Below are 23,416 nucleotides of genomic sequence, written 5' to 3' on the forward strand. Positions count from 1 at the left end.
GGCTCTTGTGTGGGTAAGATCTCATTCATCCTAACCGCCCCCCCCCCATACTTCAGTCACTACTGATGGCACACACTCACTCCACGCAGAAACTCCAGCCATGCTTGAAGTCTAGGCTCAGAGGTCTCCTCCTGTATGATCTCTCCCTGCTTACCTGCCCTTCCCCACCTACTCCTCTTTCTCCCTGGAGATCCTTCTTTCTGCAGCAGTTATAGTCAGGTGCACCTCACCCCCTCAGCCCTGAGCTCCCCCACCCCAGGGGCGATAAAAGCCTCAGGGGGTTTTCTCAATTATGTTTCTCTTTCTTCAAGCCTACCAACCTGTCAGGCACAGAAGTGCTTCAGAGGTCTGCTCTGAGGGCACTCTGTGGGGCTTCAGACCTGGGCGTAGGCAGAATAATGGACCCCCAAAGTTGTCCACGTTTCAGTCTCTGGAACATGTGAATCTGTCCCCTGACGTGGCAAAGGAATTTTGCCGCTGTGATGAAGTTCGAGCTGGAGATGGGGAGCCTGGTGCGGATTATCTGGGTCAGCCCAATATAATCACAAGGGTCCTTGTAAAGTGGAGATAGGAGGGTCAGAGTCAGAGAAGGAGATGTGATGCCAGAAAGAGAGGTGGACGGGAGACAAGGCCACAAGCCAAGGGAATCATGCAGCCACTAGAAGCTGGAAAAGGTAGGGCAGCGCCTGGGTGGCTCAGTCGGTTGAGTGTCCGACTTCGGCTCAGGTCATGATCTCATGGTTCGTGGGTTTGAGCCCTGCGTTGGGCTCCGTGCTGACAGCTCAGAGCCTGAAGCCTGTTTCGGATTCTGTGTCTCCCTCTCTCTCTGACCCTCTCCTGTTCACACTGTCTCTCTCTCAGAAATAAGTTTTTAAAAGAAAGAAAGAAAAAAGAAAAGGCAAGAAAGCCAAAGACTTCGGAAGAAAGGCAGTCCTGCCAGCCCAGTTTAGACTCCTGACCTCCCGAACCATAGGTAATAAACATGGGGGTGTCGATGACTCAGTCGGTTAAGCGCCCAACTCTTGATTTTGACTCAGGTCATGATCTCACAGTCTGTGGGATCCTAACAGCCTGGAGTCTGCTTGGGATTCACTCTCTCCCTCTCTCTGCCCCTCCCCTACTCACACACATGGGAGAGCTCTCTCAAAACACACTAAAAAACATATAAGGTAATAAATGTGTGTTGTGTAAAACCACTGAATTTGTGATAATTTGTTACAGCAGCCACAGGAAACTAATACACCCGGGTTCTGCTTCTTACTAGTTTTGTGATGTTGGGAAACTTAACCTCTCTACGCCTCAGTTTCCTCATCTATAAAATGGGGATGATAAAGGCAATAATTCCTACCTCATAAGGTTGTTGTGAGAGTAAAATGAAAACACCTGCAAATCACTTAGAATAATGCCCAAGACTAAATATGATAGAATTATCATCAGATTAATAGTTACCATTAATTGAGGGCCTAATATGCACCAGGCACAATGTCAGGTGCCTTAGAATAATTTCCTCCGTTCTCACTCGCACCCTTGGGGATAACAATTTCAGGACCCATTTTCCAGGTAAGGAAGGAAATCTAGAGTAACCACCCACAATCACTCTAGGACTGGATGGAGTATTTTAATCTTAGCAGTTTCTTACCTGCACTTGGGAAATGGCACGTTTTGTGCTCTTTCCTGATAAATGGTTGGCTTTCGTTTTCTGTTTTTTGGAGGCAGGGTCAGATGAAGGGGCACTGTCTGAGCAAGCAGCCCTTGGCCAGAGGTCCTGGCTGATCTCTTCTTCTCCCAAAGTAGTGCAGGAGGGAGCTCAAAGCCAGGTGAAACTCACCTATCCGCCCCCGCCCCGTCCATTTAGGGGTTCAGTGACTCCCTCTTGCTTCCTCACCAACTCCCCGACCCAATTCTAACAACTTTTCAGCCCGATCTGGAGAGACCACGAGATAGGCAAGGCGAGATAGGCAAGGCCGGAGAGCGAAGCGCTGGTTCCTCTGGGGGAGATGGAGGGGCGCAGGCTCATTCAGACCCCGAGGGTTCGCGCTGAGCCCCCTCCCTCTCCGCAGCGCGCATAACTGGCCGTCTGTTCGCGGCTGAATAAACAAGTGGGGGAAGCGGCGCCGGGCCCCCTGCCCCCCAGCGCGACCCCCGCACAAAGCGCCTTTCTCCGAGGAGACGCCGCCCGGGCGCCGCCAGAGCGCGCTCCGTCTGGCCTCCCCTCTCCCTGGCGGCAGAGCAAGACCCACAAATCGACCCCGAAGAAAAAAAACAAAAAAAAAAAAAAAAAAAAAAAATTCTTTTTTTTTTTTTTTTTAAGAAAAAGAAAACAAAAAGGAAATCCAATAAAGAACTGAGCACAACATACAGAGACGGCGTGCGGACCTAGGGCGCGCCTCCGTCCCCCGCAGTCCCGCTTCTGGTCCAGGCGAGGCCAGCTCGAGCGCAGCGCTGGGAGCCCGCCAGCGCCCCCTCCCCGACAGCCCAAGCCCCCGGGGCCCCGGTGCTGCCCGGCCCCGGCGCCCCGACGGCACACGGGGCACTCAGTCCGCGGGGCCGCGTCCCCGCCCGGCTCCGAGCCCCGGCGGCCCTCACTTCTGGCTGGCCAGCTGGTTCTCCAGATCCTCCAGGCGCGCCGCCAGCTGGGCCAGTGAGCAGTTAAGGAAGCCGAAGGAGGTGGGGGGCGGGGGGAGTCTCAGGGGTCCCTTCCCCGCCCCTCCATCCGGAGCGCCCGGCCCCAAAGGATATGGTTCTGCGTTAGCCTCTCGAGCATCCCCAGCGTGCGACCTTGGAACTCCACGAGGCTTTCACATTCGCAGGGGCTCCGAAGCTCTGTGCCCGCGCCGATGCCCTCCTCTGCCAGCCAGGCACAGAGAGTCAGGGGAATGAGAATCTGCAGGAGGACGAGCCGGCCCTGGCGGCTCCACTTATGCTGTTAGCCACAAGCCACATGCAGCTATTTAACACTGGAAATGTGGCTGGTGTGATTAAAGAACTAAAAATTTTAACTTTTTAAAGTAATATAAACTAAGTGGGCATGTGTAGCTAGTGACTTATTAGAGAGGTACTCTCCGGAGCACTGCCAGCTCCATCCAGTATACATTTTGTTCGTGTGTTTCAATTAGTTCTCAACATGTGGTCCTTGGACCACACCATCAGTGTCACCTAGGAAGTTATTAGAAATGCAAATTATCAGGAGTGCCTGGGTGGCCGGTTATTCGTCCAACTCTTGATTTTGGCTCAGGTCATGAGATCAGGGTTCATGGTTTCAAACCCTGATTCAGGCTCCGTACTAAGGAGCTTGCTTGGGATTCTCTCTCTCCCTCTCTCTCTGCCTCTCTCCTGCTTGCGCTCTCTCTGTCTCTCTCTCAAAATAAATAAACATTTAAAAAAAGAAATGCAAATTATCAGACTCCACTTCAGGCCTATTGAATCAGAAACTCTGAGGTTGGAGCCTAACAATTTGTGTTTTAACAAACCCTCAAGGTGAATCAGATGCACACTGATGTTTATAAACCACTGATCAAAAAATAAACAAAAACAAACAAACAAACACTGATCCATGGGGCGCCTGGGTGGCTCAGTTGGTTAAGCATCCAACTTCGGCTCAGGCATGAACTCGCAGGCTGTGAGTTCAAGCCCCACGTGGGGCTCTGTGTTGACAGCTCAGAGCCTGGAGCCTGCTTCAGATTCTGTGTCTCCCTCTCTTTCTGCTTCTCTCTCTCTCTCAAAAGTAAATAAACATTAAAAAAAGAATTTTAGAGCTAGAAGCAAGCTTGGGCAGCCAGAACCTTCCCCAGTTACAGAAGAGGGAAATTAAAGAAGGGGTGGAGGTTAAGTGGCTTTGCTCAAAGTCACACTGCGGGGGACATAAGAGTCAGGACAGGAAGGGCCATGAAAGAGCAGCTATTCCAGTGGCTCCACAATAGCCTAGCTAATTACTAGAATTAGCCTGGGGAGAGGGAGAGGGACAGGGAGCGAGGCAGGGGTGTGTGTGTGTGTGTGTGTGCATATACATACACTCATGTGTATACATATGTATGTGCATACATATGTTTATGTACATATATTTTGTAAACTATTTTTCAAACCACAGACCTCCCTACCCCCCCAGGCCAGCCCAGCTCTACTGAACCTAGCTCTGGACGGCCTGGTAACAGGAAAGAAGAACCACATCTCTGGGTCGGAAGGTAAAGACTCTCTGGTAAGAATTACCCCCGAGAAGTTCCCTACATGACCCACAAAGTACAGTTCACAAGGTTCAACACTCCACTTCTCCTCCACAGATAGAGTCGGTCCCGTATTCTCAACTGAGCACCAGATGAAGTAGATGGACTGAGTTTCGGGGCTATAGTGTCCAAAAAATGCATGTCTTTGTGTCCTTGGAACATTCTCAGTCTGGCCACTTTGCCAGGTCTTTGTAGTTGAATTCCAGCAAGTTAAAGGGATTTATGATGACTCTGCTCACAGGGAGTCTGGCATGCCTTGGGGAAAGAAATTACTCTGAGCACCCACTAATTTGAGGGGCAGGCAGCCAGCCTAGTCTAGTGCTTCTGAACTTGGACGTCCTTGGGAATCACCCGAGGGTCTTGTCAAAGTACAAAATCGAATTCATTAGGTCTGGAGAGCTCTGGAAATGCTGCAGTTCTAACAAGCCACCAGGCCACAGCCCTGCCTGGGGGCAGCAGACCACACTTTGAGTAACAAGGCTCTGTCTGGTGTGTCGGTCCCTGGGGTAATAACTCTACGATGGACAGGGTTGCACAGGAAGGGGCAAGATGGGAGGTGGGGCACTGAGTGGAGGGGAGGGGTCCCAAGTCAGACGTGCTCACCAGGGCAGATGCTGCCTCTGAGGTTCTCCAGCAGGTGCGTCATGGAGCCAAAGTCGGGAGAGTAGGACACGTGCAGCTTGGCGGGCTCGGAGGCGATCTGGCGCAGCTCCTCCTCCACAGCCTTGCCCACGCCCACGGCGTACATGACGATGCCTGCAGGGCCGGAGGACACAAGGGGTGCCCCCGGCCTCAGGAACGACCCCTACCGCGTCCAGCCCACCCCCAGCCCCGTGCGTCCCGCGCCAAGCCCACCTTCGTCCTTGGCACGCGCTGCCCACACCGAGACGTCATCCTGCGAGCGGCCGTCTGTGAACACCAGTCCCACGCGAGGCACGTTGAGGGCGCGGGGCCGCGCGCCCTGCGCCTCGGAGAAGCTATGCTCCACCATGTGGCGCAGCGCCAGCCCGGTCATGGTACCGCGCTCCATGTACTCCACGGCCAGCACAGCCTGCTTGACCTCGGCCGCGGTGCCGTAGCGGCCCAGCGGGAACTCGGTGCGCACGCGGCTGGAGAACTGCACCAGCCCCACGCGCGTGCCCTCGGGGGACACGTCCAGGAAGTCCACGATCTGGTTCACAAAGCGCTTCACCAGCTCGAAGTTCTGCGGGCGCACGCTCTTGGAGCCGTCGATGAGCAGAACCAGGTCCACGTGGCCTTCCCGGCACCCTAGGCAGTGAGAAGCCCTGCGATTGGGGGCCAGATCCTTGGCTGGTGGCAGCCATCTACCCCCCTGGTCATTCAGTCCAAACATTTATTATATAACAGCTACCACGTGTGAAGTCCTTCCTGTGTCAGGCACTGTACTAGGTGATAATAGGAATAATAACAAAATAATACACTTTTATAATAATTCATCAACATTAATATATTGAAAGAATATATATTAATATATAAATTATAACAATAAGAAATAAAAACAAAAACATTATTATTTGACAGCTTACCTTGTGCCAAGTCCTGGGCTAAGTGCTTTATGTATTTTTTCTCAATCCTCTCGATAATCTTGGATATTATCCCCATTTGTTATAACCTGAGGTTCTTAAGGGTAGTGATTTGCTCCAGACTCCATAGCTAGTAGTGGCTGAGCGAGATTTGAAGCCAGGTCTGTCTGACCCCAACACCCCTGCTCCTAAATCACTCTACTGTGTTGCCTCCCTTATTCTGAATCAAGGACTTTGCTAGGGCCCAAAGGAGGTTCAATAATAAATGAACATAATCCTGATCTTAAGGAAATCAGGATAGAACAGAGCAATCAGACACGCCCTCTGCTGCAGCCAAAGGAAGAGGGGCAGAGAGGGAACCCAAAGTAGGAATAATCCGCTTCCCGGCATTGGAGACGAAGGCTGCATGGAGGTGGTGACATCTGACTTGTTCTTCAGGGATGGGCAGGAGTTCTTCAAGGTGAGAAGAGACATGCTGGATGGTGGGAGCAGCACACGCAGAGACACAGAAGCTGGCAGCTCTCGACACATTCTGGAACGGGCCAGCCAGCCTGGCTCAAGTGTGCGAGTGTGGTGAGAAACCTTGGCTATGATGAGCTAAGGCGGTGGCTTCAAAATTTTGACCACATCCCACAGTAAAAAATCACAATAACAGGAATAATACAACATGACACACTTTGCATGCTTGCATATAGTTACATTAAGTTATGTGAAACCACACTTTTTCTACAGGCAGTCAACTCTATTTTCTCTTAAAAAACGGGGGGGGGGGGTGCTAGTAGTAATCCACTAATTTGATTTCATTACCCACTAATGTGGCTGCACCCACCATTTGAAAAACTCAGGGGTAAGGCATCTGAACCCGGGGGTAGGCACTGGCAAGCCCAGAAGCTTCTCTAGCAATGGAGGAATGTGATCCAATGTGTACTTTTGATATTAACCTTGGCAGCAGGGTAGAGGATGGAGGGGAAAGAGATGGAGGCAGGACACGGCATGCCCTCTGCCCCCTCCCCACGGTCACCAACACACACACTCACAGCACACCCTTGGGCCACAGTGAGGACAGTACTGAGCATGCTCAGAATGCAGGCGTTGGGGGGTGGGGGAGCAGAAGCCAACAGAATACCCTCCGCCCAGCACTCACGGTTGCAGCTCTTGCCATCTGCCTGGAGTTGCTGGCCCTCGGGGCACAGGCAGCGGTAAGAAAGGCCCTCACTCACACACTGGAACTCACATCCATGGTCGACACCATTGCAAAGGTCCCGGGCTTAAAGGGGAGACAAGTCAGGATGAGTCAGGGTGGACTCCCCCAGCCAAGCCCCTTGCCCTTCGGCACAAATACAAGAGAGCCCTCCTCACCCTGACAGCTCCTCCCATCGGGCAGCAGGTTGTGACCCTCTCGGCAGCGGCACTGCGGCCCCCCAAAGGTGCTAACACATTCGTGCTGGCAGCTGTGGTTCCCAAAGCTGCAGTGGTCAATGGCTGGTGGGAGGAAAAAGACGGCAAGGTGTCACCTCTGATCGGGGCCATCAGGGAACTCAGTCCAGGACGCTAGTGGTGGGGCTCACTCACCCCTGCAGCTTCTCTGGTCCTGCTGGAGCACAAAGCCAGCTCGGCAGCGGCAGAAATAGGAGCCTGGGGAGCTGATGCAGTGGTGCTCACAGCCATGTGTCCCTTCAGCACACAGGTCAATGGCTGTGGAATAGGTGAGGTCAGCATCTGCCCTGGGGCTGCACTACTCAGCCCAAATAGAGCAATCATCTGAGGGGCTTTTTACAAATACCTACGCCTGGGCCCCACACTCCAAAGATCCTGACTTCATTAGTCTGGGGTGGTACCCGGGCATCTGTGACTTCTATAAGGACAGGTCGCCTTCCTAGTGGGCCAAGTGGCTCTCCCAATCTAAGGCCCAGCTGTATCCCAGCATGCCCACTACTAAGCCAGGCATAAGAACAAGAACTCACAAGTGTAGAAGTCAGGGCCCCTGCTCTCAAGATGGTCACTGACTTACCGAGGAGGACCAGGTTCTGCCACTTTACCTCTCTGAGCCTCCATTTCCCCATCCGCAAAATGGGAATATAATGGATGACTGCAATTGCTATTTACAACTTCCTTCTAAAGAGGGTGAACTATTGCCTGCTGAGTATCTTGATGGTTTAGATGTACAGAGACAGCCAGAGCTGACAGGGAAAGAGGGACTGGGGAGGTGTAGACTGCCCTTTACAAAAGAGTGAGAATTGAGGGTTCCTAGGAAAGAGATGAGTGGAGAGAAGAACAAGAGAGATGATATGAGCATGAGTACTTGTGTGGGCTCAAGTTGTCCATAAAAAATCACCTGTAATGGAGTGATGGAGGATTTGGGGGATCAATGGTGTCTGATATTCAATTATAATTAGCAGGTGTTTCTTTTATGTGTGCATGTTTGACTTTACCTAAAAGTGATACACACCTTTGTCCACCCCCATCTTTAGTAAAGCAGATATATGCACCACTTACATATACGCACACATGGCCTTGCACACAGAAGCGTGAAAACCAAGGAAGAGGCTGATTTACATACACAGAAGCAGAACAGCACATGCAGGTAGATACTGAGTGAGGACCCATAAATTGAATGAATTCAGCAGAAGCTCAGAGCAAGAGGCGACACAGAACGTAAGCACTTGGGGAATGCCCAGAGGTTTTGCTTGGGGAAAGATTCAAATGGCTTCAAGCCAGCCTCTTCTAAGTTCTTGAAACAAGAAGAAGACCCCAGCTGACATCAGCATTGTTGAAAACACATGACTTCTTTTCCCCAGTCATTATGAGGTTGAGAGATGATGTATGTAAAAGTTGAAGTGCACCATCTACTACCAAATCGGCACTCAGTGAATGGTAGCTGCCATCATGTTCAAAGGAGTGGACACACAGACACACGAAAAAGCAAATCCCAATTGTATAAGGAAGGCACAGTGTGCCGTGGCTTTTCAGAAGACAAAAATGAAGAACCAGGCCTTGAAGGATTTGCAGGTGCAGAGAGAAGCAGCAAGAGCAGCCCAGTAAGAGTTGAGATGCAGAAGCAGGAATGAGCTCCATATATCGGGGGCAGGGGTATGGAGACCCTAACTGAAGACCCCAATAGTGAGTGTCTACATAACAGGCACAGTAAGATATGCACGTGAGCTTTCACAAACAAGTTTGGGAGGCATGTTGGAGCCAGGTAGGAGACAAGCCTGGAATAAGGGAGAGAATGATGTAGAAAGCACACTGAACTGTGGGGTCAAGATTTCACCAAGGAATTGTGTGGCCGCAGGCAATATCTTCCCTCTTTAGATCTGTAAAGTAAGGGTGCTGAACCTTTACTTCCAAAGGCCTTTCCAGACTCACTGGTCTGATGATGGGGCAATAGGGAGCCACAGAAGGTTCAAGAGCAGTGACACTGCAAGGCAAGGGCATCTCTCACCCAAACAGCTCTTGTTATCCGCAGCTAGCTGGTAGCCAGGGTTGCAGGCACAGTGAAACGTGCCTGGGGCGCTGACACATTGATGCTGGCAGCCATGCCCCCCCTCAGCACACAAGTCCTTTCCTGAGGACACACAAGAGTAGAATCAGCGAGGGACCGATGGGAAGAACCCTCCAACATGAGAAAACTGGGTGGAGTCAGAGGCAGGCACCAAGCTCAAGTATGGCTCTAGATGGGACAAGCCTCATTTGGGAGCGCGGATCTAGATGGAAGGGCTTAGAGAAAGAAAGCGCCTGAGCAGCCCCTATGAATAGGCTCAGAAGAGGGGGTTACCATATCAACAGGATGGGGCAGGACTGCAGAGGGGTAAGGTAGAGGGGGTGGAGAGGTGTTAAATCAAGGTGGGTGGAATAATTCAAGGTGCAGAACAGATCTGGAGCATTGTGGGAGGAACTAAAACAAGAGTGGGCGGAGCCATGCCCACGAGGGCGGGGCATGACACTTTCCGGGTAGGCGACTGCTCTCAGCTGTCACAGGCGGTGCTTCTTTTGTCGAGAGGGGATTTTGGAGTTTGACCTCAGGCTAGTGGTAAACCACAGCAGCTCATCAGGTGAGCAGGCTTGCTAAATGCTGCTCCTTGTGGGCGAAGCCTAAGCAAAAGTGGGCAGAGCTGGAATGCGAGATGGCCAGCGGCAGCCCAGCGCCGCCCAACTATCTGGTGGGCGGGGCTAAAGCGAGAGTGGGCGGCCCCTCCTGGGAGCAGAAGGTATTTACTGGATGGGAAAGGGAATCCGGGCGCCTGGAGACTCTGCGCCTCGCTCCAGCGCTCCCCTGACTCACCACACAGCCGGCCCTGGAACTGCAGGCCAAACTCCTGGATAAGATCGAAGGACTCAACGAGGAAGACGTGCTCGTCCAGCGGGGGCGACGCCATGGCGCGCAGGGAGCCCACGTCCGCGCGCTGCACCCCCACCGCGTAGATCTCGATGCCGCGGGCGCGCGCCTGCGCCGCCACCTCAGCCACGCGATCCTGGGGTCGCCCGTCGGTCACAATGACAGCGATGCGCGGCACGCGCGCCTCCGGCGGGCGCGCGCCCTCGGCCACGCTGAAGGCCACGTTCATCGCGTACTGGATCGCCAGCCCGGTCATGGTGCCCTGAGCTAGCGGCACCAGCGCGCGAATGGCGCGCTCCATATCCTCGCGGCGCGAAAAGGCGCCGAGCCGGAAGACGCTCTGCACTTGACTCGAGTACTGGATCACTCCGACGCGCGTAGCATTGGGCCCCACGTCCAGGCCGCGGAGGAGGCCCACCAGGAACTGCCGCATGGTTTCGAACTCGAAGGGGCGCACGCTGCGCGAGCTGTCAATCACGAACACCAAATCCAGGGGCCCCGTACGACACCTGGGACCTTCGAGGAGATCGGGAAGGGTTTTCCTAGGTCTGCAAAACCCCCTCTCGGAAGAGATCCCCAGGGAAACCCAAGACGAAATGGTGCTACCCCGGCGTAACAGCGCCTAGCGCAGAATTAACCTAGCATATGCGACTTAGATACATCCACTCATCCAGGATTTGCTAAGGCCAGATTTCACCAATCCTCTATCCTACAGCTCTTAGATCTCTTCTGAGGAAGCATTCTCCATTCGGGAGTGGACGAAGGGAGGTCGCAAACTCCAATGTCTGCAGGGGCCAGGCAGGCAACGCGAGTGAACTGGTTGGGTTAGACAACCGTATCCCTCCTCCAGCCAAATGTTGCCACGCGAACCCCATGTTAACAGATCCTTGGATTTTTCAAGAGAAGTTCGCAAACCAGAATTTTTATGTGAAGTCTCCCGACTTTTCAGTTAACTTTTCAAAATTAAACACCAAATGGGCAGTTTTGTATGGTACCTCCAACTTTGTTACCTCTAAGCCACATCCTACAGATTAGGAAACTGAGTTCCAGAGAGGTGAAGCTGTGAACTAGATAGAACCTAGCCCGTTATGATTTCAGAACCTTTGTTCTTTTCTTTCCCCAGCAGACCTAGCTGGCTGCAGATGGAGAACCAGCTTTGGCTCCCTTCCCCCTGCTGGTGAGGGCGGAGCCTTGCTCACCTGCCAACTGGAGCTGGCTTTCCCAGGGCTGGAGAAGCAGCAGCAACATAGGCAGTGGCGAGCATAGAAGGCCCTTCATGATGCTTGGGGGACAAAAAACGAAAGTGTCCGAGCCTGGAGGGTGCAGGGAAAATAGCAAAGCAACAATTTTTACAGAGCTCTACTCTGGGTGATGGGCACTTGGGGGGGGGGGGGAGGTGTAGGATCATGGATTTACTAATCTCTCTACCTTTGTGTATGTTTGAAATTTTTTATAATAAAACAATTGCATTACAGCCTGGGAAACACAAGGAATCCTACTTTGCAGAATTGCAGGGTAGTATTTACATAAATGGAAAGTAGATTTTAAAATACATAATTTAGAAATTAAATGCCCCTCGAAAAGAAAAAAATCCACAAAAATAAGGCCTTTCTAAACGCCAAGCACAGTATTAAAGGCTTTTCATCCATTGAGACATTTAATCTCGGCAATTCCATGAGACGAAGACTGTTGCTGTCCCCATTGTACAGATGAGGATACAGGCTCAGAAGAGATAAGCGCTGGTGCCCAAAGTCAGTCGGCAAGAAAGTGTCCTGCGGGGGTGGGGGGGGGGGCGCCTGGGTGGCTCAGTCGGCTGAGTGTCCGACTTTGGTTCAAGTCATGATCTCACGGTTCGTGGGTTCGTGGGTTCGAGCCCCGCGTCGGGCTCTGTGCTGACAGCTAGCTCAGAGCCTGGAGCCTGCTTCCGATTCTGTCTCCCTCTCAGTCTCTGACCCTCCCCTGCTCACGCTGCCTCTTTCTCAGAAATAAATAAAACATTTAAAAAAAATAAAAAAATTTAAAAAAGTGGCCTGCCGGGATACAGTCCTACGCCTAAGTGGTTCCAAAGACCAGCGACGAGTTCCACGGCCTCTCCCCCCGGGGGGGGGGGGGGGACGGGAGAACTTCTGCAGAACAAAGCCGTCATTCCCCACCCCGGCCCCCTCCCTCCCCAAACAAGGCACTTCTGTGTCGCTGTCCCTCCAACACACACGTATGCACGCGCGCGCACACCCAGACCCGCCCGGCCCAGCCACGGGGGGCTGGGGAGTGCCGCGCCCTTTCACCCGGTTGGCGGTAGGGGACCCGCTGCGCGCTGGCCAAAACCCACCACGTAGGCCTGGCGCCTCCACTTCCCGCCTGCCCTCAGGAGAAGCCGCCAGGGGGCGTCTTCCCGAATCCGGCGGCGTTGGATAGGTGGCGGTGGGAAGGCCACATCTGCCTAGCAGGTGCCCCTGCTCAGAGCAAACAGCGGCCGAGAGCCCCGAGGCCTTGGAGATAAGCCCGGGTCAGGATATATCCGACACCAGGGCCAAGAAGCAGGGGAGCACGGGGTTCCTGGGACAGCTGCGTTGGATGCGCCCGGAGGGCGGCGAGTGAGGCCCCAGTGCGCCCATGGACCCTGCACCGGCAGCAGGTGAGCGCTCACTCTTCCACCGCCCCTGGCGACGCCCCTTGACAATCCCGAAGGATTCCCGTTGTACAGATGGGGAAATTGAGGCCCAGGAAGGCTGCCCCCCGAGCTGCAAAGGAACCTGGGACTCCTGGTTCCCCTTCTCCCTTCTGGGCTGCCTGGCGGCCTAGCAACCTGGCTCCCAGGAGTCACTAAACCTCTTTTCCTTCCATTCACATCCCCTACCCCGTACCTCCCCCCCCCCCCACCCGACGCCCCATGCTGAAGCTGCGTTGACCATTTTTCTGTTGCTTGTTTCTTGGCAGAGGGGACCAGCTGCCCTAACCCATCCGCAGCCCCTCTGCCCCCCTCCCCCAATTCCCTGAATGGGCCTATTCTGAGCATGGTCGGGTGCCTCCAGGCGGCCTTCGTGGCCAGGATCCTCTCTGCCTTCGTTTTCCAGGCCTGGAAGAAGAACAAAACTCCCTCTGGCAGGGCTCGTCTTGGGAGGTGGACTAAGCCAGATGTACCAGCTGCCGCTGGAAACGGGAGGGTGCGGAATGCCTTCTCTAGCTTGGGCCATAGCCAGGGCCTCCTCTGGGGAGTGTGGGGGTAAAGACACAAGGGGCCTTTGCCAACTCCCATTCTTTCCCACCTGCAGAAGCCTCTGGGTCCCCAAATCTTGATTAAGATCCCCCTTATCCTGCTCTTGACCTGAGCCAACATCTCGCCTGGCAGCCCCCCTCCCCCTCCCCAGTGATCCTAGAAAGTCAAAACAGCGACTGCCTCAAAATGCACCACCCTCCCAACCCTCTTATTCTGCAGAGGGAGAAACTAGGTCCAGAGAGTAGCGTCTTGCCCCAAATCACACAGCAACGTGGTGGCCGGTCTGATACCCTGAGCTCCTCTGGGGAAGGGGGGGTTAATCCTCACGTTTAAAAGATTCGGAAATGCCTTAGGGCGGGGAGACTGGGCTCAAAAGGAAGGAGAGGTCAGTAAATAACTCCTCAAGAGTTGACTGATGAATAAACACCTTGGGGACGTTCCTGGCGCTTCCTCGAGGGAGGAGATTAGGAGGAAAGCACCCCCCCCCCCCCCCCCCCGCTTTGGTGGCCTTGTTGGTGGAGGCTCAACTTGGAAAGGACCCCACAGAAGCGGAGAAGGGCACTGCAGGTCAGATGGGGGCACCGTAATTGGCGCAGCGGCGGTTAAATGCGGTCGTCTGGTCGGGCTTGACGCCTGCTCCCCCGCAGACCCCCCAGGCCCTTTGACCCACCTGAGCCTGCCGGACGGCTCGGAGGCGCGGCCGCGGAGCGGAGCGGACGGGCGGAGCCTCCCGGGCAGCTGGACCAGGTAACGGCGCGGGCAGCGCGCCCGAGCTGGGGACTGCCAGGCGGCTGGGGCGAGCGGCGGCGGCGGCGGCCGCATTTAACCCGGGGCTGGCGGTGGGGAGGGGGAGCGCGGGCTGCGACCCCTCCCACCGGCCGGGAGCGGTCCCCTTTCCCCGCAGGGGTGGGGCGGGGCCAGCGTGGCGCCCCCGCTCCTGCCACCCCGGGAGCGGCGCGCGCCAGCCGCGGGGCCGGACTTGGGCTCCCGGCGGGAGGCTGGGCGGCTCCGCGCTGCGCCGCCAGAACGCGTCGGGTGCCGCCGAGGCCCTTCCCCGAGGAGAGCCCCAAGGGGCGGAGCGGGGCCTGGCTGGGGCCGCCGATCATAGGATTGAGTAGACGGCGAGACTGGATATGGCTCCTCCGCCGCCCCCTCCGGGAGTGAGGAGAGGCCCGGGACTCCGGTCCTGCGCGACGGGTAGAGGGTTCGGAAGGGCAGCCGCAGGGTTCCCGGCTCTCCCCAGTCCCCACCTTGGGCTCCCTCAAATCTCTGCCATCTCGGACTCCTCTACCCCGTCTCTGCAATTGCTTAAGTTTGGGCCCACCTTCCCCCTCCACCCCCCACCCCCCGCCAGCAAAGCTCCAAGGCCGACCAGCCACCAAGGCCCCTAGGCTCTGACTGGTCCACTCCCTTGATTATGGAGGGCCTGGAATCAAGGGAAAGTAGGACAGTAACAGGCCCCTTCTCTTGCGAGAAAGGGGGTGAGGTTGCTTAGACCCTGGAAGACCTCAAATGTTCCCTTAGGTTCCTGGGGACATCGTTTTGGGCCCTGGGACACCGTTTTGGGTCCCTTCCATGTTTACAGGCTTCTGGGGGCCGGCAAGAGAGCGCTCTGGTCCAGGCGGGTCCAGCAAAGCTCTTCTCCCCTGGCATCCACATTTCACCGGGGTGGCTCCCCTCAAAGTGTAAGGAAGCCATGCACCCTCACAAACCCGCCTCCATCCCAAGGCCGGCACAAGTATGGCCTTTGTGCCGCTGGGGCCTCTCCCCAATGCTTCAGGCTGCGATGGGCACGGAGCCAGACCTGCGGAGTGGCGCCTGGGTGGTCCCGGTGGGCTCCCTGCAGGCCTCATTGAGTACGGGCAGCCTAAATATTTAACCCACGACTTACACCCAGAATCCCCTCTCTTGCCTAATGCTTTCCCTCCCTGACCCCCTTCATTTCATTCAGCCTCCCTGTTGGGCTCCATGCCACCTCTCCCCTTAACGCTCATTCCTGCCCAGCTGCCCATGCACGCACCCCCAGGTCACCCCCAGAGCACATCACGGTCCTGAGGGAAGGCGTGCGCCAGTGCCTGCAGCAACACTGTGAGCAGACGGTGCGGATCCTGCATGCCAAGGTGGCTCAAAAATCATATGGAAATGAGAAGCGGTAGGTGCCTCGGTGGCCCCTTGGAGGTCGCTTTCTGCCCTCCTGGTTCCATGTCTTTTATTTATTCTAGTTTTAATTTTTGTTCTATTTTTTAAAGCTATATATAGAAGGTTATTTTGAGAGAGCACGCGTGCGTGCACAAGCAAGGGGGGAAGGGGCAGAGAGAGGGAGAAAGAATCTCAAGCAGGTTCTGTGCTGACAGCCAGGGGGCTCAATCTCAGGAAACGTGAGATCACGACCTGAGCTGAGATCAAGAGTTGGACGCTTAACCAACTGAGCCACCCAGGCGCCCCCTGTTCAGTGTCTTTTAGAACCTGGAGAGGACTATTGGCCCATCAGGAGCCTTTTCCCTCTGCCCCCGCTGCTCTCCACTTTGGTCCATAACAGAACCTCCCTGTGAATATACAGTGTCTCCATTCACTCGCTCATCCAACCATTCATTCCTTCTTTCATTCAACAACTACTTACTGGGTGCTTATCAGGTGCCAGGCTCTCTGGGCAGTGCTGGGCCCTGGACATACGGCTCCAGAAGACAGACCCAGCCCCTGCTCTCATGGGATCCTCACTGTAGTGCAGAGACAACAAACACCATATAAATCAGTGAACAAGAACTTCCAGACTGTGAGGACAGCTATAAGAGCTATAGGACAGCACAGAAACCTTTTAGCTAGAAAGGTCAAGATGGTGGACAGGCCTTTTAAGGAGGTGACATCTGAACTGAGACTTGAATGTGAAAAGGGATCTAGACAGGAGAAAATCTGGGGGAAGTGTGTTCCAAATAGAAAGAAAAGAGAATGCAGACGCCTTGAGGTTGTACTAACTTGGCCTTTTCTGGTACCAAAGAAGTCAGGGGGGCTGGAATTAGAAGAGGAGGCGGGACTTTGTAGGAAATAAAGTCAGAGAGGTAAGCAGGGGCCTCATCAAGTAAGGATTTTGAATTTAAACCGCTGGAGGGTTTTAGGAAGACGAGTAACATGACTGACCCCTGCTAAAGAAAAGAAAAGGCAGTGTGGCCACTTTGTTCTAACCAGGTTGAAGAGGGGAGGAGGGGAGGCAGAGTGAGCAGGTGAGAAGAGTGACGCTGTGGTCCAGACTCAAGCGATGGCAGTTGGGACTGAGGTGGAGGTGATAAGAATCCCGTGGATTCTGGGTGTGATTTGAATGCGGAGGGGACAGGATTTACTAATGGGCTGACGGAAAGGAGTGATAAAAGAAAGTTCAGATGCTAATGGGATCCCCAGTCACGGAGAAGGGGGGTGGGGCGGTGCGGAGACACTGGGAAAGGTAGGAGGAGCAGTCAAGGATTCTGCCCGATTTATGCTGCCTTTGAGACGTCTAGACAGTCAAGTGGAGAATGGATGTGCAAGTCCAGCGTCTCCATGTCTCCGCAGGTTCTTCTGCCCCCCGCCTTGTGTCTACCTCGCAGGTCCCGGCTGGAGGGTGAAGCCAGTGCAAGGCCAAGGTGAGGGTGGACTCCCGGGCTGCCCGGGCGCCTCCTTCTGCGGGCGGGCGGGGGAGGGGACAGAGCGGTGGGGCCTGGGAGCCCGGCGGGTCGCAGGCGCTGTCTCGTGGCGCCCTCTGGCGGCGAGAACTCAGCTTGCCTGGCACGCGAGTCCTCCCTGAGCCCGCTCGCGTCCCTTTGCAGCCCACCAGCCAGGGGAAACCGGACCCACGGTCTGCGGCTACATGGGACTGGACGGCGCGTCTGGCAGCGCCGCCGAGACGCAGAAGTTGAATTTCGAAGAGCAGCCAGACTCCAGGGTGAGAGCGCAAGCGACAGGATCCGATTCCTGTTCCCATCCTTGCCCCTCCCTTGGCGAAGAGGGCTCATCTACCCCCTGCCCACCTCCCCCTCCCCCACCTGCAGAAGCCAAAAGGTAGGTGGAGAGGCCGGGGTGGGGGAGGGGGGAACCGGGGTGAGCCTGAGAGCTGGGATCGTGCTGCTTTTTGTCACGTCCGACGGGGCAGACGTCTGGTGGCAGAGGGCTGGGATGAGCTGGCCTCGCCCCCGCGCACCCCCGTAGGAATTCGGTTGCGCCAAGACCCTGTACATCTCGGACGCAGACAAGAGGAAGCACTTCCGGCTCGTGCTGCGGCTGGTGCACCGCGGGGGCCGGGAGCTGGGCACCTTCCACAGCCGCCTCATCAAGGTCATCTCGAAGCCGTCGCAGAAGAAGCAGTCACTGAAGAACACTGACCGTGAGCCGGGTGGGGCGCGAGGGTTGGGTGGGGCGGTCAGGTGCCACCAGGTCCGGAGCCCCCGAACTGGGGAGGGAGGAGGCCTGGATTGGAAGGGTCGGGCCCGCGTGGGAGAGGTGGAGTCTGAGCCGAGAGAGGGGCGGGGTCCGGTTTAGGTCTGGGAATGAGAAACAAGAGAAGCACGAGCAGCGAGGAAAGGGGCAGACACCAGACACTGGGGAAGGTGGCGGGGGTGGGGGGTGGGAAGGAAGCCCAGCGCAGACAAAAATGGCCAGCAGGTGCTAAATTAAGTCAAATTTAAAGTGACAATAAAAGGACAGTCAAAAATATCTCTTCAGGTGCCTGGTGTATGCCTGGCTCTGTGCTAGACGCTGGGTCCCTGTCCCTGTAAAATAACGACAAGTGTCTGTTCTGGAGGAACCCACAGCCTAGCAGGGGAGATAGACACACGTTGCTCATCAAAGAGACAGTTTGAAATAAAGATTGTCCTGGGTGGCAAGTGACAAATCCCAGGGTTGGGGGCTTTGAGAAGGGGGTGGGGCCTGAAGAACAGCGACGACACTACCATTACCCCCGAAGTGAGGTGAGGGAAGGCGTAGGAGAAGATGGACTTTCTTTGATAAAATTAACAAGAATCCTATTTGATGTTCACCACGTCCCTCTGAAGTCGGTACGCATTGTTCGAATGACAGGAGGGCATCAGGAAAATGAGGTCTGGAACATTCATCCCTTCATTCAGTGAAATATTCAGGCCTATCACCATCCAGGTGACTTGCCTGAGATTGCCCAGCTAGGAAGAGACGCAGCCAGGATTTGAGCTTGAGTCTGGTGTGACTCCAGAGGCCCGTTCCTACCCCAACACCGTACTTTATGTCTGTTAAAAACCCTGTAGAATGTCTCAGACCCAGCCAATGCTCTGTTTGGCCCTTGGTATCAGGTAAGTGGTATAGTGTGGTGATTTGGAGTGCAGACCCTGGAGCCAGGGGGCCTAGGTGGAGCCTGGGTTTGAATCCTGGCTCTGCTGCTAGCCATGCTGTCTGGAGCTGCTCTCTCTTTCTCTCTTTCTTAATGCTTTTTTTTAATTTGTTTTGTTTTCTTGAGAGAGAAAGAGCATGAGCAGGGTAGGAGCAAAGAGAGACGGGGACAGCCCTGATGAGGGGCTCGAACTCATGAACCGTGAGATCATGACCTGAGCCATAGTCAGATGCTCAACCAACTGAGCCACCCAGGCGCCCCAAGATGCTCTCTTAAATGGAGATAATATCTACGTCAGAGCAGTGTTGAGAGAATCAAATGAGCTGATACATAGAAAGCATTTGAAACAGCACCTGACATACAAGCGTTAGCTATCATCATTGTCCAGTGGGTGGGAACTTGGGCTTATGTGTAAATTGAGCACCTACAGTATGCCTAGCCCTGGGAGGGGAGAGAAGGAGCTGACCCAGTGCTTTCTCCCCAAGTGGTCAAAGCTCGGTCAGAAAACAAAACCCTGGCTCTGAGTATGTGTGATAAGCTGGAAGAGATCGGTGTCAAACCCTAGAAATATCACACTGCTGTTTCACACCACATGGTATTTATTTATGCAGCCCCCTGAGCAACTCCTACCTACTTCCTGCTCCCCAGCCGAAAGTGTAACCTCCTCCAGGAAGCCCTCCTTCACCCAGCCCTGACCACATCATTTTGAACTTTTACATGCATCCCACCTCTCTGAGGCTGTGAACTCCTCCAGAGCAAAGCCGGGTCTAATGCACCCTTTGGTGCCCAGCACCCAGCACAGTGCCTGCCCCTCCCCCCACCCCCAAGGAGAGACTTAGTGAGTGAAGACTTGATAATACTGTGTATCGAGCTGAAGGACTCAGGGCAGCAAAAAGGAACAGGCAATGGTACAAAAGCAGGACTACAGCCGGTACTTGGTAAAGGCCGTGAACTAGGAATGCCCAGTGCGTCTAGGCCAGCGAGCATAGGAGGGGACCGACCCAGGGGACAGAGGAACAGGAAGTGCCTGGCAAGTACAAGGAACCGAGCCGGGCGTGGGCGCTGATTTCACCTCCCCTCGCAGTGTGCATATCCTCGGGCTCAAAGGTCTCCCTCTTCAACCGCCTGCGCTCCCAGACGGTCTCCACGCGCTACCTATCCGTGGAAGATGGTGCCTTCGTGGCCAGCGCGCGCCAGTGGGCGGCCTTCACACTCCACCTGGGTAACTGCACCAGCCGGCCCGGGGCTGGGAGCTTCACGGCCCTCGGCTTCTTTCATCTGCAGTACAAGCCCTGGAGAAAAGCAAACTTTGCCCAAGGAACTGAGGCTTGCCAAAAGTCCCAGTGAGCCTGTGACTAGTCCAGGCCACCTTGACTCCAGTGTCCAGCCCTCTCCGTTTCTCTCAAACCCCCACCCCCCAGAAGCAGACATTTTCCAGGACGGCCGCAGATGACCCCTCCGGGATGAGAACCTTCAGCCTTAGCTGTCTCCCTGCATGCCGACCCTCCCCACAAGATCCATGTGTGATGTGGGGTGGAGCCAGAGGCCGGGAATGCAGGGTTGGGGGGAGAAACTTGTGATCCCTGAAACCTTCTTGCCTCCCCTTCCCTCTTGTCACTCCAGCTGATGAACACTGTTCCCAAGGGGACTTCCCGCCTCGAGAGGGCTACGTCCGCTATGGCTCCCTAGTGCAACTCGTCTGCACTGTCACGGGCATCACGCTCCCTCCAATGGTACGAGAAGGGAGGGCATACCTGGGGGAGTCCCTCCAGATCCGTGCAGAAAGTCTGACCCACAAGGGCAGGCTGGAAGGTGAAGGCCCACGTCATAGGGACACCCGTTCTTACTCTGGATACTCAGTGCTTTGTGGGGCTGGATGGAGGTAAGAGTGGGGTGTGGGGGGACCTGCCAGAGCCCATATGGCTATAGGATAGCAGAAAGCTAGCTGGGAGGGCAGCCTCTGTGCACCCCGGCACCTGCCGCCACACTTCCGGCCACCCCTTCTGTTGCAGATCATCCGCAAAGTGGCCAAACAGTGTGCGCTCCTCGACGTGGATGAGCCCATCTCCCAGCTGCACAAGTGTGCGTTCCAGTTCCCCGGCGGTCCTCCCGGAGGGGGTGGCTCTTACTTATGCCTCTCCACAGACAAGGTGGTGCAATTCCAGGTGAGAGGGAAAGAGAATTGGCACCAAGCATCCTAGAAGGTCAGAACACAGAGAACTGTAGAATGTAAGACGGTCATCATCATAATGACTGCTGCTCGCTGAGCAGCACTGCCTAGATGTTAGAGTCATAGGCTATCAGGACAGAGTCCGAGAATGTAAAAAAAATAGTAGTAATATTATTGAGCAATATCCGTTCCCAAAGAATAGTAAAGTCCTAGAATGTTGGAAGATAAGATTTTAGAATGCTGGGGTGCCTGGGTGGCTCAGTTGGATAAGCGTCTGACTTCAGCTCAGGTCACGATCTTGCAGTTTGTGAGTTCGAGCCCCACGTCAGGCTCTGTGCTGACGGCTCAGAGCCTGGAGCCTGCTTCAGATTCTGTGTCTCCCTCTCTCTGCCCTTCCCATGCTCATGCTCTGTCTCTCAATAATAAATAAATGTTAAAAAAAATTTTTTTAAAAGATTTTAGAATGCAAATAAAAATAAAAATAAGTAAGAGAATTGAGTATAATTGTGCAAAGAGCATTAGAATCCTAAAATGCTCAGGGGTGACCTGGGGGGCTCAGTCGGTTGAGCATAGGACTCTTGATTTCGGCTCTGGCCAAGATCTCATGGTTCATGAGATCTAGTCCTGTGTCAGGCTCTATGCTAACAGTGTGGAGCCTGCTTGGGATTCTCTCTCTCCCTCTCTGGCTCTGCTCCTCCCCCTCCCCCCACAAATAAAAAATAAACATTTTTTTTTTAAATGTTTTTATTTATTTCTAGGAGAGAGAGAGAGACAGCGTGAACAGGGGAGGGTCAGAGAGAGGGAGTCACAGACTGAAACAGGCTCCAGGCTCTGAGCTGGCAGTCAGCACAGAGCCCGACGCGGGGCTCGAACCCACGAACCGCGAGATCATGACCCGAGCGAAAGTCGGACGCTTAACCGACTACGCCACCCGGGCGCCCCTAAACATTTTTTAAAAAAAGAATCATAGGGGCACCTAGGTGGCTCAGTCAGTTGAACGTCCGACTTCGGCTCAGGTCATAATCTCGTGGTTCGTGGTTCAAGCCCCGCGTTGGCCTCTGTGCTGACAGCTAGCTCAGAGCCTGGAGCCTGTTTCAGATTCTGTGTCTCCCTCTCTCTCTGACCCTCCCCTGCTCACGCTGTCTCTCTCTCTTCCTCAGAAATAAATAAAACATTAAAAAAAATTTTTTTAACAAACAAATAAATAAAAAAGAATCATAAAATGTTAGGCCACAGAGCTGTAGACTGTGGAAAGTTATTAGTAAGCATACAACTTCCCAAAAGAATATTATCATGGAATATTGAGATAAAATCATAATATGTAGAAAATAACATTATTATTATTATTTTTTAAATATTGTTATTTATTTCTAGGAGAGAGAGAGAGACAGCGTGAGCAAGGGAGGGTCAGAGAGAGAGGGAGACACAGACTCCGAAATAGGCTCCAGGCTCTGAGCTGGCAGTCAGCACAGAGCCCGACGCGGGGCTCGAACCCACGAACCACGAGATCATGACCTAAGCGAAAGTCGGACGCTTAACCGACTAAGCCACCCAGGCGCCCCGAAAATAACATTATTATTGAGCAATATTTCCTCCCAAAGCATTTTAAGACTGTAGAATAGAATTGCACAGTGTTAAAAAATAGAATTCTAGTATCCTAAGAAAATAGACCTTTGGAAACCAGCTAGCTCACCTTAAGGAACTTAAAGGTGTTGTCCAAGCTCACAGGCAGGTAAAGCTCAGAGCCTAGGACTGGACCCCAGGATTCGAGAACCCAGGCATTATGCTCGCCCATAACACCCATGCTGGTGGCCACAACCCCCTTGGCTCTCCTCCCAGGCCTCCCCCTGCCCCAAAGAGGCGAACAAGGCCCTGCTGAACGACAGCTCTTGCTGGACCATCATCGGCACCGAGTCGGTGGAGTTCTCCTTCAGCACCAGCCTGGCGTGGACCCGGGAACCCGTCACTCCGGTGCCCCTCATCAGCACCCTGGAGGTGAATCTGGGGCGCTGGCGGGCACAGGGGGTGCAGGCGGGCGGGGATCTGACTGGGGGGGGAATGGAATGGGGGGGACAGGGTGCTGGCAGGGAGAGCAGCAGGCTCTCGCCACCGCACCCTCTCCCTCCCGCCTCCAGCTGAGTGGTGGGGGCGACGTGGCCACGCTCGAGCTCCACGGCGAGAACTTCCACGCGGGGCTCAAGGTGTGGTTCGGGGACGTGGAGGCGGAAACCATGTACAGGTATAGGGGGCCTCCCTTGGGCCGCGGGGAACCGGCCGGGTGCGTGTCATCGGCGGCACTGCAGTCCTAATCTCAGTGCCAACCCAGGAGCCCGCGGTCCCTGGTGTGCGTGGTGCCCGACATAGCCGCCTTCGGCAGCGACTGGCGCTGGCTGCCCACACCCATCACGGTGCCCGTGAGCCTGGTGCGCGCCGACGGCCTCTTCTACCCCAGCGCCTTCTCCTTCACCTACACCCCCGAGTACAGCGTGCGGCCCGGCCCCCCGGGCGCCCCCGAGCCCGCCGCCGCCGCCGCCGACGCGCTGCTGGAGAGCATCCACCACGAGTTCACGCGCAGCAACTTCCACCTCTTCATCCAGACTTAG

At 54.8% G+C, this 23,416-nt stretch overlaps 2 protein-coding genes across 3 annotated transcripts; one reads left to right on the top strand and one right to left on the bottom strand.

The window, feature by feature from the left end:
* Positions 1-2,353: 2,353 nt before the first annotated feature.
* MATN4 (matrilin 4) lies at positions 2,354-14,008 on the bottom strand. 2 transcript variants are annotated; one of them, XM_039248489.1, is made up of 11 exons: positions 13,988-14,008; positions 11,300-11,413; positions 10,047-10,616; positions 9,207-9,329; positions 7,337-7,459; positions 7,124-7,246; positions 6,909-7,031; positions 5,076-5,489; positions 4,824-4,976; positions 2,740-2,847; positions 2,354-2,641 (listed from the first exon to the last, which is right to left on the bottom strand). In XM_039248489.1, exons 2-11 carry the CDS (start codon positions 11,376-11,378, stop codon positions 2,583-2,585), a joined length of 1,875 nt encoding a protein of 624 aa, XP_039104420.1. In that variant the 5' UTR covers positions 11,379-11,413; positions 13,988-14,008; the 3' UTR covers positions 2,354-2,582. The 2 variants fall into 2 exon arrangements, with proteins under 2 accessions (XP_039104420.1, XP_039104421.1); XM_039248490.1 differs by lacking the exon at positions 9,207-9,329.
* Positions 12,714-23,416, top strand: RBPJL (recombination signal binding protein for immunoglobulin kappa J region like). Its single transcript, XM_039248513.1, has 12 exons — positions 12,714-12,735; positions 13,914-14,064; positions 15,344-15,469; positions 16,861-16,931; positions 17,115-17,230; positions 17,494-17,668; positions 19,728-19,865; positions 20,267-20,376; positions 20,656-20,808; positions 22,653-22,808; positions 22,949-23,052; positions 23,140-23,416. The coding sequence occupies exons 1-12, from the start codon at positions 12,714-12,716 to the stop codon at positions 23,414-23,416; spliced, it is 1,599 nt and encodes a 532-aa protein (XP_039104444.1).

Source organism: Hyaena hyaena, unplaced genomic scaffold (assembly GCF_003009895.1).
Source record: "Hyaena hyaena isolate Hyena2069 unplaced genomic scaffold, ASM300989v1 scaffold_312, whole genome shotgun sequence".
Classification (NCBI taxonomy): domain Eukaryota; kingdom Metazoa; phylum Chordata; class Mammalia; order Carnivora; family Hyaenidae; genus Hyaena; species Hyaena hyaena.

Excerpts from the sequence above, each read along its gene's own strand:
- RBPJL (XM_039248513.1), top strand. The coding sequence starts at position 12,714 with ATGGACCCTGCACCGGCAGCAG. Across the intron at positions 19,866-20,266 it reads GGCCTTCACACTCCACCTGG|CTGATGAACACTGTTCCCAA; the intron begins GTAACTGCACCA and ends TTGTCACTCCAG. Across the intron at positions 20,377-20,655 it reads GCATCACGCTCCCTCCAATG|ATCATCCGCAAAGTGGCCAA; the intron begins GTACGAGAAGGG and ends CTTCTGTTGCAG.
- MATN4 (XM_039248489.1), bottom strand. The coding sequence starts at position 11,378 with ATGAAGGGCCTTCTATGCTCGCCACTGCCTATGTTGCTGCTGCTTCTC. Across the intron at positions 9,330-10,046 it reads GTTCCAGGGCCGGCTGTGTG|GAAAGGACTTGTGTGCTGAG; the intron begins GTGAGTCAGGGG and ends GTGTGTCCTCAG. Across the intron at positions 4,977-5,075 it reads AGCGCGTGCCAAGGACGAAG|GCATCGTCATGTACGCCGTG; the intron begins GTGGGCTTGGCG and ends CCGGCCCTGCAG.